Source organism: Babylonia areolata, chromosome 6, assembly GCF_041734735.1.
Source record: "Babylonia areolata isolate BAREFJ2019XMU chromosome 6, ASM4173473v1, whole genome shotgun sequence".
NCBI lineage: Eukaryota > Metazoa > Mollusca > Gastropoda > Neogastropoda > Buccinidae > Babylonia > Babylonia areolata.
This window is the reverse complement of record NC_134881.1, coordinates 17398284-17418575: the sequence shown is the minus strand read 5'-3', so window position 1 is coordinate 17418575 and position 20292 is coordinate 17398284. Positions and strand designations below refer to the sequence as shown.

Sequence of the window (20292 nt, the reverse complement as noted above, 5' to 3'; positions counted from 1 at the left end):
GAAAGTGCATGTGAAAATGTGTGTCTACACATCAAAGGAAAAGGAATGGGAATGTACATACAACACATGCAATTCCAGACTGATATATCAACCTCAAGCTCAGCCATGCCTTTCAAGATTCGTAACTGCTGTCTATGCCATTTTGTTTTTGGTTTTTCTTCCCTCTCACCCTTTCTGTGCTTGGCACACTCCTTGCAGGAAAGAAGACACAAGAGGCATCCTTCACAGTCATCCACAAATGACTACAAACAAGAAAGATCCAGAGATACACACCATTTATTCTGTATGGCATCATGATGAACTGTGTTGGCTCAACCCCAACACTGTATCAAGGGGAACATGTGACTCGACATAAAGCCAAGCTGCACTGTGTAAATGTATCATTCATTCCCCATCACATCGGTAAGCCAACCAAATAAGTTACTTAAAATTAAAAGAAAAAAAGGAAAGAAAGAAAAAGAAAAGAAAAGCACACACAAATCATGAAGCATGTTTCATTATTCCACAATTTCTACTAATCTCGTTTTCTCAGCTGCTCTCTTCAGTGTATCCAGGGATGGGCTGTAGAAGCAATCTCAGCAATGCTAAGTTTGATTAGAGATAAGAATTTTCTTAAGTCTACGGAATTAGACATTACTTAAGAAGATTCTTAGCATTGAGCTAGCACTGCTAAGATCACTTATGAAACCCAACCCTGTACTTTTATATAACATAAAAGCAAACAAACAAAATATTTGTACCAAATATTTGTAAATGTTCATCTCAGTTCATATAAGTGACCCCCCCCCCTCCTCCAATACATATTATGGCAATGTTGTGTAAAGAATGTGAGAATGGCGAGCATGTAAATATCAACTGCCTGACAAAGTAACAAGATGAAACATGTCACTTATAAAAGTAAATGCTGCCAGCTTCAGCTTCTAAATCATTATGATCTTTGAGACACATATGTAAAGGTGAATATGTTCTCATTCATTAAACCTGATTTTTGAAAAAAAAAGAAAGAAAGAAGGTGTATCTATACAAACACAGCAAAGAACCTACTCATACAAATCTATTTGCCATAACAAATGCTACTAAGCACAACTGTTCTTATCAAAATATCAATAAGTCATAAATCAACATCTAACTTTGTACCAAATCATAGAAAACATGATCTTTGAAAACAACAGCAACAGAGACTTTGGTTCTCCTGTTGAGTGCATTGTGAGGCAGTCAAATACATGCCAAATACAAACCTTGAACTAAAGCTACAATAATCATTGTGTCATTGTAGGTGGGCAACACATACCCTTCATTCTGACACTGTCATTGTGTTCCTTTCAGCTCAGTCGTGTTCAACACATTTCATCAATTACAGTTTGCCCCACTATCTGAACAAATAAACACAGCCATCTGCGCAAACATGTCTGTGTAAACATATATGTGCGTTTGCATGCAAGTCTGATCTACTGTCTGCCCAATCGATATGGTTCAACACACACAGAAAAAAAAGATGACGACAAAAGTTGTAATGTAGTATGAAGCAGCAAGGAGCCTGAGAAAGAACACTTTGGCAAGACTTTGAGATCGATGTAATGTGGATCATTATAATTACGTACTCATTTGCTGCATTTATTGATCTTATCTGTAGTATACCACCACCAAACAACACACAGCGCTGTTAACCCTGCCCTCCACCAAATATTTTATAACACTGATAACTCCATCAGTTTACAGTCAGCTTTGTACAGCAGAAAACAGATCCTACAACTGTCCCTTCCAATAGAAAGTGAGGGCATGGGCCTACGGGCTACACTAGGCCCCAGAGGAGTCATTCATCAAGAGGGTGGCTGAGAGGCACCAAACATGGATGTCAGGAGGATGGAGCTGGAATCATTTAATATCAATCTTTCCATTCATTATATTCTGTAAAACATTTGGCAGCAACAAAATCAACCTGTGGAAATCTGCATCAGAAACGTTAGACATATTGTTATACACTGTGATGGCAGTGATGATCTGAAAACAACCTTATCACAATGCTATTGCCCCAAAGTTTTTCGGCTATTTCAAGCACTTCCACTCCCACTCACCAAACATGACCTTCTATTGCTGACAATGAAAAGTGTCATGTTTTTTTACAATCATCAAACAGAACAACAATCCAAACAGCATAGAAAAGCGAAATCACCGGGTCAGTTTCTCAGAATCTGAACTGCAGGTACCATCATCATTGTCAACCAACAAGACTCACTCAGCTGCAAACAAAAAGGAAGAAGGGGAGGGGAGGGGAGCAGAGGAGAAGGGTCCTCTTAAACTGCACTGATTTGGACAACAGCCTGTAAATGCACAATTTGCAATATGTCTGAACAAATCCCTGACACAGTCCTTGGCACCGTTCAGGAATGAATGAATCAATCAGAATGCAGTGCATTATCCTCAGTATGTAAACATTTGTAAGTCAAACTATTCCAAAATAAACCAATATGAATAAGTTTCCTCCTGTGTCCACTGTTCAAAAGGACAAAGGTTACTAAACATAACATGAAGTAATATAATGCACTGTTATACAATGTGATATTACAAGTTATGATACAGGAATGTATGTATGCATATGTCTATGTTTATGTCTGTCTATCTATCTATCTATCTGTACATGTCTTTTTTCTTCTTTTCTTTTTTTCTTTGTTTGTTTGTTTGTTTTTCCTGTTTTTTTGTATTCAGCCTTTTATTTATTGAAATGCCCACAATGGACAGTTTTGACAGATCTTGCCTTCTTTGTATGACATCCAATGTGTTTCTCTGTCTTTTTGTACATGTATGTGTATCAAAAATGAAATGAGAACATTTATCACACACACACACACAAAAGACTTTTACCAACATACTTTTAGTCCACCTCTCACTATCAAAAAAAAAAAAAGTTTCCATGCACACACTTCCCAGACAGACTTTATCCACCTTTATGATATCATATAAGTGTGGCAAGGATTCCCAAAACAGCAAGTATACTCTGCGTAGAAGTCACAACAAACTGGTCCACATGACATAAATGACTGTGGCCATTGTTCAGAACTGATGGCAATGAGTGGGGCTGGACAAGCTGACTTGTCGGCCTGGTGATGTCAGTCACAGGGAATGGGTCATCAGGAGTGCAGCTTAACCCCTTGACTGCCAGGAAAAACACCAACAATTTTTCTGCTTTCCAAGTTCCAAGAGAGATAATTTCCTTTCATTTGATGTCATCAGTGACATCACCATGCCTGTGAATTTTACGGGCATGGCAGTCAAAGGGTTGAAAACCTGTTACCTTCTTCTAAAGGTCAAGCTGTTTGTTCTCTGCTGTGGTCCACGGTGGTGTCTTTAGTACAGCAAAGCACCGTTACCAAATGCTACATCATTTGATTTCAATTATCTGGGGAACATCACCCTACCTATTCAATCAAAATAATGATACATCATCTGTAAAGAACTTCAGCTCCATGCTGACCACATTAAAAGCTGTTAACCACAGCAGTCAGCTTAACACAATGTCATCCCATTCACTGAGCTCTGGCCATACTTCAAAACCCCCTTGATCCCCCCCCCCCCCCCCACACACCCCTCCCCGACAGTCACAAGGACTGGTCACGTCCAAGTGGTTGTCCTTTGTTCTGTGGCTTGTTTCACGTCAAAAGTCACTTTGCTGGTCACAACAAAAAGCACTACCCTTTCTGAGACTCCAAAAAAACTACAATGGTAATTCTAGTTCAACACAAAACAACTTTATTCTTCCTCGTCTGTTTTGCACACCATGATCTAACCTGTATGTTTTGCACACCATGATCTAACTTGTACATATAATCACCACATCAAAAAAAAACAAAACCAACCAATAGCACAATGGAAACAAGATAAAAATATACAAGATATTATGAAATGTATAAAATCACACAGTAAAAAAGCATACATTTATGATCATATTATACATAAAATATAATAATAAAACCTGTTAGGTATCACATGTACATACATTTCCTAACTCACAACTTTTTTGTGTGATATTTATTATTTAACAAAATGCACAAAATCAACATTATTCAATACATGAGCATAGTCAAAGGAGCGCAATTCTGTGATGCAATTTTCACAATAAATTCATAATCATTATGCACACGGTTATAGGCACATTTCATTGACACTATCTGACAAAGTTATACAAATGGAAGGCTCATGTACACATGGTGCACAAATAATCATGTACATGCACAGACATAGCATGGAAATGGGAGATAAACTGTACAAAGTACACACACATGTGCACACACACATACGCACACATTCACATAAGTGTAGAAACACAGAGAAGATACACAGAGCATACACATGACAAACATACACACAACCTTGTGTCCACATTCCAGCCAGCCAAGCAGCTTCAGTCACACCACATGGGACAGGACACAAGAAGGGCAGAAAATGGGGGAGCACTGTTCGAGAAGAGAGGGGAGGTTGGGGGGAGGGGGCTGACATCTTGCTGTTTCCATTTCCGCTTACATTTCTTTCAAACAATACACTGTCTGTATGTTCCTTGGCATCACACACGCTGGAACTTCAACATGTCTGATGCAACCAGATTTCATAGTGAGAAGTCATGACGTGTCTCAGGATGGTGCTCACACATAGCACCTCTCTCTCCTCCACACAAGACATGTGAAATGAAACATGCAGATACACACATGCACACAAACACACACTCACACACACACACACACACTATGCACATGCCCACAAACATGCAACCTACACAGTATCTGCTGCACCTCACAAAATCAGTGGCAGTGATGGCACCGTAAGACCAGTTAATTATGTTCTGAACTGAGGTCATGTGACTGTCTGTCACCACAGTTACTGGCCAAACATTGTAAAGTCAGAATAAACCGACCCTGAGTGGTGGGGGTCATGTGACCACTCTGTCGTTGCAGTCATTGGGCTGCCATTGTACATGGAGCATGGAGTGGTTACTGTGAATGCATAAAATAATGTTGTCGTTTCTTTTTTATGGTAGTACATTCTCTAAAATCAAAGGCAATTGCTGCCTGAAAAAAAACATGGCATAAAACAGGCAGCCCTATAACCATCATCAAGAGACCAACAAGCTCACAAGTCATGTGACTTAACCCTTACAACAGTGCATGAATTATGCTGTCTTTCATGTAGCTGTATATCACTCCCAGTGATATTCCGTGTGTGATTCTTGTATAAACAGCTGCCATAATATTGTCATATGATGTGACGCTGTATACACAAACAGGGTTTGGAAAGAACATACAGCAAGTTATGTGGTATCATCTAAAGGAAATTTCCTTCATAAATAATGTTTCATCTAACATATACTTAATGTAACCCACTAGTGCAGACTATGGTAGGGGTCTGATTCCCTCTCCTGTGCAAACTACTACCTGCTTATGCGGAGAAAACAAAAGTAGGTACAGCTAAAAACCGCCCGTTAGTAGATTACCTCTCTTCCGCATCCCTGTGAGTGCCCTCTTTTGACAACACAAACAGGTTTGGAACAAAGATAAGACTAAACAAGAAACTATTGTCTTCCTGCATGACAGTCATTGTTCATTACACGCTACCATTCCAGTGTTTCAGGGAGGTAGCAGGCCCAACTTATCAGCCAAAATACCAATCACAAAGTTCAGCTTCCAGCATGCTCATCTGAAGGTACAAGAGACACAAGACACTGTAATGGCATTACTTCACAACATGCTCTCCATTTCGTCAGGCTATCCTGTGAACAGATCAAGTCACATGGAGAGCTCACCTTTGGTGGTCTGCAGTCTGCTGATTGGAGATGATACCACTGAGAAGTCAACAGCGACAGTTCTCTTCACAAGCACATCTCTCTCATTTACTATCTTCCAGGCAGACAGCCTGCATGACAGTCAGTTGTGTCCCACTATGACCATGAGAACAGCAGAGGAGGCAACTTCTGTCCCACCTTATCTGGGCCAGAAATTAATTACAGCGCTAGTCTTTTGTGGAGGACTATGACTTGCAGACCAGGAGGCAAGGCATATAGCAAGTCACCTACTGGTTGTCAGCTGTCAAAAGATGGCAGTTTTATGGTCTCAAAAGGCGGCCATACTGTGTCACAAGGTGGCCATTTTATGGTGTCAAAAGGTGGCCATGTTATGATGTTAAAAGGTGGCCATTTCATGGTGTCCAGAGGTGGCCATGTTATGATGTCAAAGGTGGCCATACTGTGTCAAAAGGTGGCGATTTCATGCTGTCAAGAGGTGGCCATGTTATCACATCAAAAGGTAGCCATTTCACTGTGTCAGAAGGTAGTCAGTTTGAGCAAGGCCTCCCGGTGGAGGTCAGCCCGGGCTAAGTCCAGAGTGGCCAGGTGACGACGGAAGAGGACGGGGCAGTCAAGAGAGACGCAGGGCTGAGTGCTGTCCTGCACCCCCATGCATGTCTGACACACCTGTAACACACACACACACAAAGTGGGGGGTGAGCACTGTCCTGCACCCCCATGCATGTCTGACACACCTGTAACACATATACACACAGTGAGGTTGAGTGCTGTCCTGCACTCCCATGCATGTCTGACACACCTGTAACACACACGCACAGTGAGGGTGAGCCCTGTCCTGCACTCCCATGCATGTCTGACACAGCTGTAATACACACACAGTGATGCATCACCTCACTGTTGTTGTCCGCTTACCTGCAACACTGGTTGTCATTGACCTTACTTAGTCCCTCCGTCTCAAATGCCTACAACCCAGTGTGACGCAGGGCTGTCCAAAAATTCATGAGACACCTAGGCTATGCAGCACATGTTTATGCTGAACAGTGTGCAGTCTTGCACTTCCATCCATGTATACAAGTGACACAGAGGGTCTTTCAGAAATGTGTGTGTGTGTGTGGGTGTGTGTGTGTCTGTCCGTGTGTGTCTGTGGAGAGACTGAGGAGAGCGACAAAGAGAGGAGAAAACATCAGAGACAGAGACCAACAGACTAATGGATATTACAACATGCATTTTTCATAAATAATTTTATATTCAACAAAGGCTCCCTTAAAACAGCTCTCTCAACATCATCCGCACAGTTTACATACATTCTTCACACTTATTCACACTCAGATTAATACTATCAAAGTATGTGATGAACCATAGCTTGCCCTAAACACACACAGCTAAAACTCCACAGCTGTCTGCCTCCTCCACATGCACACTCCCACAGAGGCCTGGGACAATCTGCACCACACTGACAATCTTTCCACAGAAAGCAATGTGGAGAAGCCTGCAGACTGCCATGCATGTACAGAATGACAACTGTCTCCAGTCCACACACATACCTTCTCCTCATCACTAGCACCCACATGGACCCCTGTACAGACACACAGTGATGTGATCACCTGGGCCAGCCTGTGCTGCACAGTCTCAAAGTTGGCGCAGCGTGTGGCCAGAGTGAGGGCCACCATCTGGGGGTCCTGTCGGCAGGAGGGGCACACTGCTTCTTTGGTCTGTCGCTCGCACACCAGGCAGTCCGACGTCACAAAGTACTGCGAGATGGTTCCCTATCACACACATTGCACATACCCATGTAACAACCTGGTGCTGAGATAAGGTCCTCTGTCATCCAAACTAAGTATGATGTGACACAAAGTGCTGACACAATTGCTGCAAATCAAAATGAGGTGCACATACAGAATGATGTGAAAACATACAGAATGATGTGAAACCATATTCCTGTGATATGATCCAAGCTTTAACACAGTATGTTGTTAAAAATATGGTATGTTGTTATTGTAATATGGTACATGCACCCAGTTGGATTTAAACCACAGATTTTTACATGGTTCCCTGTTGAACATCTACAGCCTGATGGCATATGCAGAAATGACAGCGAAAGGAATTTACAATGCCTGACATAACCAAAGGTCCCAGACAAAGAAAAAAAAAAGGCGGTGGCGACACGCTCTCTCAAGGGAGAGCAGCCTGAACTTACATGTTAAGACAAAAGAGTAATACAATAAATACAGTACAATACATTACAATATGTCAAACTCCTAAAAGACACTGGCCAGTTCTGTGTGCTGCGCAGTGAAGGCTACACATGCCAACAAGTCACAAAACCTGTGGTATGCACTGTAAGTAAAAAAAACAAAAAACACTTACAGCATGTCCGCTAGAGCCACACACAGAAAGAAAGACTCTGACCTGCTTGGAAGTCGGGGCAACGAGTGGGGCGGTGAGACGCACCACCTTGGGCATGTCGCTGTACCACTGGAAGACGCTGACCCCCACTAGGGAAAGCAGGCGGTCCAGAGCGGGCAGCACCTGCTTGTTGATGTAGTAGGTGACATTGACCCGCAGCGAGGGGTCCAGCAGCAGCTCCCGGGGCTGACGCACCAGCTGGATGAGAGGAAGGCCGGGGGACCCATGGACGATCACGTAAGGCACACGCTCCCCCACCCTGGGCTCTGCTCGCCGGTCCATCCGCAGTCGCTTCCTGACAAACACACACAGGGCAAAGTATGGGGAGAGACTGTCAAGTGATGGTAGTAGGAGTGGAATACCTTGACAAGTTACATACCCAGTTTTGAATTCAATAGCTATGCTCGAAATGGTTGTTTCCCCTCACCTAGTTATGTATGAACAGGATTTTTGCAAAAGATTTAACTAAACAAACAGGAGGTGGCACTGTAAAGAAAATATCAATTGAATAAAATATGTCTCTCATCAAAAATGAAAGAAGGTAAGCCTAACAGTTCCAGCTCAATTACTATTTGTCAAATAAATAGAATTTCCTCTTCCTTTAAAAATGATCTACAGTCATACTACCTTTATTTGAACTTAAAAAATAAACTCTGTCAAACTGTCTTTCCTCTTAAAGAATTAATATGACTGTTTGTTGTCCGATGTGTTGCAGTGTCAGTGAATGTAACACTCACACACACACACAAACACATGCACAAACACATGCGCGCACACACACACACACACTCACACAAACACACACAGACAGAGCAACCAAACCTGGCAATTTCCAGTGCAGGGACGCAGGCGCCTGGCTTGTAGCCCATCATGCCGCGGTACTCCTTGGCGAACACGAAGTCCTGCAGACCGACGCGGCCCACCAGCATCTTGGTCAGCTGCCGGTGCAGGTAGGCCCGAACCTGAGACACGTCGCGCTGTGTGAAGAGGATCTTGATGCAGCGCTCCAGCACTTTGGACACCACCCCGCAGTTGTCGCGCCGCACTGTCTCGATGCCCTTGGCATCAAACACTGGCTCCCGCTGGTCACGGGTCTCGTACATGAAGCCCACATAGCGCTTCTTGGTCTGCAGTGCACACGGCAGGTACACCTGCAACAACACAGACCAACCTTCGAAGACTGACACAACAAAATGATCATGGAATGACTTTCCAAGGCTACAGACCACATAACCTGGTCTGTGGCCTTCGTAAGTTATTCAACAACAACTGAAAGAAGTGTTTTAGGGTAGCCTTTGTTGAACAGATTATAAAAAATCATTCATTAAAAGTGCATGTTGTAATATCTGTCAATCTGTCTGTCTCTTGTTTCTCAGTCTTTCTGCTCTCTCTCTCTCCACAGATCTAGGCTAAATATGTTGTTGTCAACATGAAATGAGACAGGTCTTTTTAATTTAGCTATGTATATAGTATGAAGTAAGCAAGAGGCTACGCACTGCAGTCTCTTAATATTCGTTTGTAGAGCTTATGTCTGTTAGCTGTTACCTTTGTTAGTTCGTGAGAATTGCGCATTATATTTTCTGTATTAGCCCCTTCAGTATGGGGCCAAGGCCTCAACCTGAATAAATATTCATTCATAAACATTCATTCATTCTCTCTCCACAGACACACACAACAATCCCCCCCCCCCCCCCACCCCCCCCCCCCCCCCCCCCACACACACACACACCCCACCCCCACCCCTACCCCATGTTTTCACTATTCCTAACCTTTTCAAACTTGAGCTTCATGGGTTTGGGGAACATGTTGGTAACAGCATCTGCGATCTCCTGTCCCAAGACAAAGGCTTCATCCTTGGAGCGGCCAGGAAAGCGGATGAAGAGACTGTCGGTGTCACCGTACACTACCTCTGCACGCCAGTGGGCTGTGTCCTCTACCAGCTGGATGGCCCGCTCCAGGCTTTCCCGCGCCTTGCGCACAATGCTGTCCGCCACCTGCACATTGCGTTGGTCACAACATGACATGTACATCAACATCAAGAAGTCCCTATGTATGTATATATGTATGTATCACAATGTTTTGCTTTGACAGATACATCAACACTAACAACAGTCCTTATGTGTCACAATGCTGTGCTCCGACATGTACATCGACATCAACAACAGTCACTGTGTATGTATGTATGTATGTATCACGTTGTTGTGCTATGACTTGTGCATCACCATTACAGATTGACATAAGTTTACAGTTGGGCCAAAAGCAAATTGAGAGCTGTGTTATCAATGGTTTCTCCATTGCAGCGGGAAATCATTTACAGCTTAGACTTTTGTGAAGGACTATGACTCTAAAAATAGGAGGCAAAATTGCACTGGCTCTTAGTGCTGCAGCCTTGGGGGCTAGCTGGTCTTTGGGAACCAACCCAACGCTGACTGTCCAAAAACCCTCTTGGCCGAGAGAGTGGGGATGTAACTTGGGCAAGACACTCTCCACTATTATGAAATCCTAGCCCAGATAATCAGTACAGCAGTTGCCTCTGTTATTCTGACAGTCATAGTCGAACAAGACTGACATTCATACATACATGTATGGTTCATAATGCTGTGCTTTGACGAGTATATCAAAACCAGCAACAGTCCTTATGTATCACAATCCTGTGTTCTGAGAGGTAAATCAACACCAACAACAGTCCTTATGTATCACAATGCTGTGTTTTGACAGGTAAATCAACACCAACAACAGTCCTTATGTATCACAATGCTGTTTTGACAGGTACATCAACACCAACAACAGTCCTTATGTATCACAATGCTGTGCTTAACAGGTACATCAACATCAATAACAGTCCTTATGTATCATAATGCTGTGCTTAACAGGTACATCAACATCAATAACAGTCCATATGTATCATAATGCTGTGTTTTGACAGGTAAATCAACACCAATAACAGTCCTTATGTATCACAATGCTGTGCTTAACAGGTACATCAACAACAGTCTATATGTATCATAATGCTGTGTTTTGACAGGTAAATCAACACCAATAACAGTCCTTATGTATCACAATGCTGTGTTTTGACTGGTAAATCAACACCAACAACAGTCCTTGTGTATCACAATGCTGTGTTTTGACTTGTACATCAACACTTACAACAGTCCCTGTGTATCACAACGCTGTACTCTGACAGGTACATCAACACTAACAACAGTCCCAGTGTATGTATGTATCACAATGCTGTGCTTTGACATAAAGATCAACACCATGAACAGTCCCTATGTATATATGTATCACAACACTGTGCTTTAACAGGTACATCTTCATCCAGAACAATGGTCCCTTGTGTATCAATTGGCTTCCTGAGTTTTTATATACACATGAACACCAACAACAGTCCCTTTGTATGTATCACCATACTGCGCTTTTTCATGCACATCAGAATCCAGAACAATAGTTCTTACATGGGGATACTTAGCCAGTTCTACTCTATCAAAGTAACACCAACAAAAAAAGGAACAAAACCCATGCAATAAAATGCCACAGCATAGCAATGGTGCTTACATCATGTAAATAAATTCAGCAGTATTCTGTTGATCTAGCTGGTGTCACAAATAAATCATTGCATCCCAAAACACCACTGGTTGCAAACAACCAAACAATATTAAGTATTTTATTCTAAACAGCACATACACTCAGGATGTGTGTGCATGTACGTGTCTTTAGTGGTTGCTCATGTGTGCACATGCTTGTGTAAATGATGCAGTCTTTTGCTGTCATTCTGACATGATAAACTTTTATATGAATTTGCTTTTAACTTGTATAAGCATACACATTAAGGAAGAATCAAAAAAGAGGTCAACATCTGAGCAGGGCAAGAACATCCACAGAATTTTGAAGTTTGTTCTGAGTTTGTCTCTCTTTTCTCTGACGACACTGTTATTCCACAAACCCATTTCTCATAAAGTTTTAATGATGATTGATTGAAAATCAGGTTCCACGACAAATTCTGATCTTCACTTAGCTAAGACTAAGTTCCACGACAAAATCTGATCTTCACTTCGCTAAGACTTCAACTGCGTGCATACAGTACTTGTGTGAAATAACACTGTTCTATGTCAATGATTGTTGTGAAATTCCACTCCTTAAACACAGTCTATCATTACCTCTATACATGGCATGCGACCAGAGAAGCTGGCTCCTGTGTAACCGTACGTCACGTTAGCAATCAGCTTCAGACCCAACTGTCGGGCATCCAGCATTCGATGCAGCATCTGAAACATTTATCACTGCCACGTCATACTGACACTTGTACTGTGAGTGTTAAAATCACACTATGAGTGACACGAGGTGTCAGTGTCATATCATGCTGTAACATCCATGTATCAGGAGTGTCATGACAAACAGATACCACTGTAGAATATATTAAACTCTGATACCTATGTAAATTTTCAGCTCAGACTATGTACAAGCATAATGTTAACCTTCAAACGCCAGAACTATAAGAACAGAATTAGATGCCAGAACTATTAGAACAGAATCAGATGGGTCCCATTACTTCTATCATACCTGCTAAACAAGTTTTAACACTGCACATATCAGTGACTGATATCTACAGGTTTTTTATGATTTGAACCTGACAACCAGAACAAAATGAGGTGAAGAAAAACCGATGTTAAGTCACATTAAGCCACACTGAAACTTATCTCTCCATGTCGATTTTTAACATGAAACTAAGTGCGCACACACCTTGTCATCCTTGTAGTCCTTCATGGATTTCTTCACCATCAGTCTTGTCTTCAGGATTTCCTCCACCATCCTGACACAACACAGAAAACTCTGCTGTTATCCATCTGACCCTTTTCAGGAATGGAAAATGACAAATACAAAGTGACTGATTTCCGTTATACTATCAATAAGAAATCTAACTATCAAGTTACATTTATCAACACAAACAAATGTACACACATACACACAAACAAATTTGCACACACACACACACACACACACACTCTCTCTCTCTCTGTCATACACACTCACACACACACACACAACACACACACACACAAACTCTAACTGTAACCGCATTTTGTGTGTGAAACTTTGCACAAGTCCTTGCTGCCACAAATCACCCCACCACACTGTCTCTCCAGACCACTTACATGGGCAGCACACCTCTGCGCACCTTCCCCTTGACAAAGACACAGCCATTGGGCGATATGGTCACATGCTTCCTTACTTTCTGCAACACACAAGCAGTATCATGTTTTGTTTACTTGACTCAAAATCATGGTCGTAAATTTGGTAACATTTTATTTCATCACTTGTCAAGGTCTCAGTTCCTTTTCTGTCTCTTTCACAAGCTTGTACACTTGCACATAACACTGATTTAAATAACTGTGTGTGTGTGTGTGTGTGTGTGTGTGTGTGTGTGTGTGTGTGTGTAGATGGGTGGATGGGTAGGTGCGTGCATGTGTGTGTCTGTGTCTCTATGCATGTGTGTGTCTGTCTCTATGTCTGTGTGTGCGTGTGTGTGTGCATCCTAGTAAACCTTTCCACGCAAGCACACACGCATGCACACACACACATACACGCATGCACACACACAAATGCACATACGGAGAAAAGCAAAAGACACACAGCACACAGAGAAGAAAATACACACACTGACCTTCAGTGTTTCAGGTGAGACACTGAGTGACGTGCAGCCAAACTCAATGGGTCCTTCACTGCAACACAGACCATTTACCATGTACCTTATGGTTATATTTAGAACACATCAATCTGCACTCCCTGACAATTAATCAACATTTCTTGCATGCATCATGCCACTTTTCTTCTTCATATGGAAAAGTTTGCAAAGCAAACTTCAGCTATAACACTGCCACTCCTGTTCCAATCCCATTTTTGTTAAGTATCTATGCACCAGTGCGCAGGCATAAGAACAAACACAATCTAGCATACTTACAAACCAAACTGAACCTACCCTGCAAATTGATCCCAGCAATTATTGTAACCCTAGACAAAATAAAAATTAGAAATCACTGTCATCAAGTAACAAAGTATAAAATAAAAATTAGAAATCACTGTCATCAAGTAACAAAGAATGACTAACTTGGCTTCAGATGACGAAACCCATACTAAATTAGAGACGTAACAAAAAAAAGATATCAACTAATGAATAATCACACATACTCACACACACACACACAAAACATACTCTATCATGGCAGAGATGAAACAAGAGCAAGACGCAGTCCTGGTATGTAACAATGCATCTTTTCTTCCCTTAGTCTTGTTTTTATCCAATCTCAACATTCATTCACTAGACAGAAAGAGAAGCAGTAGTTTGTTGCAAGTGATCAGGGCAGGCAGCAACCACATCAAACAGCAAAAAATCAGTCAAGCCGACCCCAATCAAGACATAGCATGGGCTCACCTGGCATGTGCAAGGTGCTCCAGCCGACCCAGACAGGTGGAGAAGCAGTAGTTGTAGGCGATCATGATGGAGGGGTACAGCGACTGAAAGTCCAGCACCACTACAGGGTCCGTGTACATCAGCGACCGAGGCTCCAGCGTCAGGGGGATGCACTCTGCTGCCTTCTGACGGGCGCGCTGCTGCATGCTGGGCGACACAGGGATGAAGTTCAGTGGCTTGGCCAGACGCAGCATCATGGACTCCACCCGGTACTGCAACATCCACCACCAGGGCTATCTGTTATACCACACCCATCAGACCTAGAGAAGGAGCTCTTGTCAATGTACAACAAAGAACACAGGAGTTGCAGGATGGACTGTGAGGGACTATGGGAATCCCTAGTGGGACAGAGATGGGGTAATGTGAAAGTTACAATGTGCAAGTTAGAGTGGTGGGTAATGTGTAAGTTCTAGTGAGACTGAGCTGGTGACACAACAACAACAAATAAAGAAATTATCTGAACCTGTGACAAGAACTCATGTCAGATCACCTGACCATGAGCCCATCTGTATCACACAATCTAAACACAACACACCAACAATGCATGCTATGACAAAGCATACAGCTGACACGTCATCACGGAACTTGAAATGACACAGAGCACATTATACAGAAATGACACAACGCAAATAATAAGCTCTGACACAGACCTTGCAATGACATTTCAACATTCTATACATCATCTGTTCACAAAAACTTCCTGAACATTTCATCACATGATCACGTAACATAGAAACAACATGGAATACACTGTAAAACAAAGACACCATGCCAATCTTGAGCTCCTTAATATGACATAACAGAACTTAATACCAAATACAGAACACATCACATAGCATGAAACCATCACTGTGAGACTTGAAAAAAACACTCTCAGAACTAAAAGTCACAGACAGAAAACACACACACACATACACACAGAGCCACGATACAATGTGCCATACAACTCCAGGAGAAAAAACAACAACAAAAAAACTCCCACAACCACCCATGCAAGACCAAACAAACACCCCAACCAGAAAAAAAACAACCCTACCTGCGAGCCCCTGGACAACACATCGTAGAACTCAATGCCGAAGACGCGGGCAAACTCGCTGGTCTTGCCAATGAGGTCCAGCTGGTCCATCATGGCCAGCTGACCCCTGACCCGCTCTGCGTAGTGCCCCACCACGCGCCAGGCGTGCAGGTGGGTGCGGTGGTCATACCAAGAGGTAAGCGTGCGATAGGTGTAGGCCGGCACACGGCGGTGCAGGATGTGGAAGGCGCAGTTCTCGTAGCTGTAGACGTTGAGCGTCACCTGGATCAGGGACACACATGGCACAGGTCATGCAGGAGGAGTGGGACTGGGGGTGAGGGGGTGGAGGAGCATGGTGGTGGGAAGCAGTACCTGGCTGAGAAAGGTGCAAGTCCTTACTGGTGTAAAGTTTTCAAGCTATCCGTGAACAGGCCTTTGCATGTATAATCATGGGATGAAGTATGATGCTACCTACTTCGAAAAAGCATAAATGAAATGCAATTTCATCAATTAGGATAAGCTAAGCCAATATAAATTTCGCTTTTTTTTATTTATTTGTTTGCTTAATTCAAATCAAATCAAACTATGATGCTTAGAGCCTCCCTGACCACTTAGGCCATCTCAAGGCTATCGCCACATTAGCTTCTACTTCAATCAAGGGTACAAGGGTAAAAAAAATACAAGAAAAACTAATCACTGCTTCAACGTTTTCACTCAAAAAAAGTTTTAAAATCTTCCAGCATTTAAAAATTCAAATCTCATTAAAAATGTTCCCTTCTTTCAAGAAGTCCACCAGCGTCTACGGAGGGACTTCACAGAACAAAGTCTTCAGAGAATCTGCCATGTAATGTCTGTTTCTATTGTCATGCAGATCCCAGCAGTCAATGAGCATGTGTTTCACAGTGAGAGGCTCAGGGAATACATCATTTGCTTAGTTGTTTTTGTTTTTTCAAACTTATTACATTTATCAAAAAGGAAATTTTCTATCTAAAATTATGTTTAAATAACATACTTACCGTGACCCAACTAGTGCAGACTCCGGCAGGGGTCTGACATTCCTGTCCTGTGCAAACTACTATCCACCTATGCGGAGAAAACGAAAGTACTACGGCCGATAACCTCCCGGAAGTAGGTAACCTCCCCTTTGTCCCGCTGGCTAGTGCCCTCTTTTGACGGCAGCCATTATGACTCCTGTTCCTAAAATATATTTTTTGTTGAATCCTATACAAACTACTGTACTTTTACACAAGCAAGAATGAGGATCCTGACCTCATGACGCAAAAGCCTCCACAGGTTAAGAACAATGCGCCCCTCAATGTGGATTTCTGAAGTATAGTCAGCTCCCCATTCATCACTGGCTGCACTGAAGCGGTTGCCTTGCTTGGAGCCTGAAAACAGCAAAACACACGATCAGTTCTATTCATGATAATCATCATTAATAAATTCACATTGCACTCAAATCTTATTTCTATCATCTTGAATAGCAACCCGCACACACATCTGCATTCATACCTTGGCCCAATTCACTGGCTTTACATACATATTCTGTGACCCTTGCTGGGCCCCAACTGAATGACTCATCCCTTTGCTGTATCCTACTTCGCTGCCACATCCCTTTACATTTTGCCACCCTCTGTTTTCTTCAACCCCGTTGCTCACCATGGATGCGAGCAATCTGCGAGCAGAGGTTGACGCTGAGCTGAGCGGCTCGCTGCAGCAGAAAACCCCACGACATCTGCTGCACCTCAAACCCCAGTAGAATGTCTGGGTCCAGCCTGCACACATCATCCCTTCACCGGTCACCATTCCTGATAATGCAATGTGTGTGTGTGTGTGTGTGTGTGTGTGTGTGTGTGTGTTGCATGTGTGTGTGTGTGTGTGTGTGTGTATTTTTTTTGTTGTTGTGTGTGTGTGTGTGTGTTTGTGTGTGCACGTATGTGTGTGTGTGTGACAGGTGCAATAGCCAAGTGGTTAAAGCGTTGGACTTTCAATCTGATGGTCCTGGGTTCGAATCTCAGTAATGACGCCTGGTGAATAAGGGTGGAGATTCTTCCGATCTCCCAGGTCAACATGCGTGCAGACCTGCTAGTGCCTGAACCCCCTTAGTGTGTATACACATGCAGAAGATCAAATATGCATGTTAAAGATCCTGTAATCCATGTCAGCATTCAGTGGGTTATGGAAACAAGAACATACCCAGCGTGCACCCCCCAAAAAATGGAGTATGGCTGTCAACATGGTGGGGTAAAAACGGTCATACACATAAAAGCCCACTCATGTACATACAAGTGAACATGAGAGTTACAGCCCACGAATGAAGAAGTGTGTGTGTGTGTGTGTGTGTGTGTGTTATTTCTTTAATTAAACATCTTTTTACTTTGAGTGATATTAGTGTATGTCTGTGCGTGTGTGTATGTGTGTGCTTGTATGCATCCTTGTGCAGGCGTAAAATAATTAAAAGATGGCTGGGCTCTTGGGCTATTCAAATGATCTGTTTTTATGTGCTTTATTTCTCAAATACTTCTACCATTCAAGTAGCACATGGCAAATATTATGAGGCATGTGCACGACACAACCAAAGGATGTTATTTTATGACATGAAACATGTATACACAAAGACAAACACACACACACACACACACAATCACCTGACAATGAGCTGGGCAAACTGCTGGAGGAGGTCCAGCTCAGATGGTACGTAGACCACCTCCAGGTCCTCTTGAACTCCGCACTTCTCAAACAACTGCTGCTTGCCCCAAGCCGGTCTCCCCGTGGACGTGGAAGGCTGTGAGGAGCGACCACCACCACCCTTTCCCTTGGCTTTTGCCTTTGGACAAGACTCCTTGTCCACAACAATGACCCCTGCCATGTTTCGTCGGCCTCTCTCAGGGGGGACATCGTCAAAGACAGCATAGAAAACCACCCGGATGGCGTCAACTTCCGGGTCGGGCAGGAGGTCACCGCGACTGTCAGCGTGTACCTCCATGCTGAGCACCGTGAGGAACTGATGCTGTTAACAGGCAGCCATCAATTACGTCCATCAATTCTCAACAAGTTTTGCACACTGTCAAACCATAAATATACCACATCTTTATCACAGAAAATTCAGTTTAGTCAAATAAGAACTGGACTTGTAGCTGAATAATTAACATCTTTTTCTGTTTAAATAGCACCAGCTTCATTTGTATTTGATGTATGTCCCTCAAGCCCAATTATCACTGGAGATATGGTGCCCCCAAAGCACCTAATTATCACTGAACTGTCCTGTATTGTAATATACCATTCTGTACTGTATCTTTATTTACTATCTTATATGTTACACAATAGTTTTTAAGATGTTATCATCTTTATAATTAACCTTTCTAACATGCATCTCTGTACAATTAAACATCATAGAATACAGAAAAGCACAATTGCGTAAGCAGTTGAAAGGAGTTTGGAGGGGATGGGTGGCGTGAAAGTAATCAGACCTACCTTGTGCAAAGCTTTAGCATCCTGCAGGTTCTGCTGTGTGACCTTGAAGCCATGAGCATTTTTGGGTGTTGGGGCGTCAATCTGTGAAATCTCTCCCTCAAAGGACTGTTGCTGTAAACAAACGTCAGCAAGCTAGTCCTCATGTGACAGGCACAACAACTGAGAAGTTCAAGTGCTGAACTTTCAATCTCAGGGTCATGTGTTCAAATTCCAGTCACACTGCCTTGCGGGTTGAAGGTGGAGATGTTTCCAATTTCCTAGGTCTACAGATAACCAGACCTACCAGTGTCTGAACCCCCTTCCTATGTATATACATGCCAAAGATCAAATGCACACATTAAAGACCCCGGAATCAATGTCAGCATCAGGTGGGTTATGGAAATAAGATCACACCCAGCATGCACCCCCCAAAAAACAGAGAAATGCTGCCTAAAAGGTGAAACTGGTCATGCACATACAATCCTACTCATACAAATAAGTGAACAAGGTGCCGATGAACACAGAAGAAGTCCAAAAGTTTTCTTCAAGCATTCTAATAAACACACTACACTATACTAAACAAAATGATTATGGCATAAATAAGTTTTGGTCAAGGTTTTAATGGCTGTGTATATGTATGTACATGTACATGTACAGGCATGTGTGCGAATATGATTGTGTGCATATTCACATGCATGAATACAGGCAAGCATACACCTGTATGCATGCATATGAGTGAGTGCACATGTGTATGCTTGCAAACTTAAACTCTGAAGGTGAGATTAACCTCATTTTGTCCATATGTGAGTCATCACTCAAATACCTAACACCGACACATTTCAACTTCAAGGCACCGAACATTCACCTCTACGATCACCCATCTTCATCATGTCAGTAACTACTCCAACACTCCATGTCTGTCCCTGCTCAACATCCACTCTTCCTACCATCCTGTCATAAACAACATAGCCCCTGCACTCACTATGGTTTTAAATTCAGCAGAAACAAACAATCAAAAAAACATTCTGGAACCATAGTCTAAGCTGAACCCGAGTGTGGTCATGAATGGGAGACTCAGAATGAGTAGTGTGGAAGTAATGCCACTGAAAATGGTGCAGGTGATGGGGCAGCAACAACAACAAAAAACAAAAACAAAGG

General features: G+C 42.7%; 1 protein-coding gene across 1 annotated transcript in view; it reads right to left on the bottom strand.

Moving 5' to 3' along the window:
- Positions 1-258: 258 nt before the first annotated feature.
- Positions 259-20292, bottom strand: part of LOC143282799 (uncharacterized) — a 47666-nt gene continuing 27632 nt past the window's right edge. Inside the window, exons 19-33 of the mRNA XM_076588576.1 lie at positions 19156-19266; positions 18330-18691; positions 17341-17456; positions 16951-17069; positions 15703-15963; positions 14628-14878; positions 13860-13917; positions 13351-13430; positions 12938-13007; positions 12355-12462; positions 9967-10191; positions 9020-9348; positions 8201-8492; positions 7396-7557; positions 259-6457 (exon numbers count right to left, since the gene is read on the bottom strand). Of these exons, the coding sequence (XP_076444691.1) occupies positions 6308-6457; positions 7396-7557; positions 8201-8492; positions 9020-9348; positions 9967-10191; positions 12355-12462; positions 12938-13007; positions 13351-13430; positions 13860-13917; positions 14628-14878; positions 15703-15963; positions 16951-17069; positions 17341-17456; positions 18330-18691; positions 19156-19266 (2694 nt within the window). The 3' untranslated portion in view covers positions 259-6307. The remainder of the gene's footprint in view (positions 6458-7395; positions 7558-8200; positions 8493-9019; positions 9349-9966; positions 10192-12354; positions 12463-12937; positions 13008-13350; positions 13431-13859; positions 13918-14627; positions 14879-15702; positions 15964-16950; positions 17070-17340; positions 17457-18329; positions 18692-19155; positions 19267-20292) is intronic.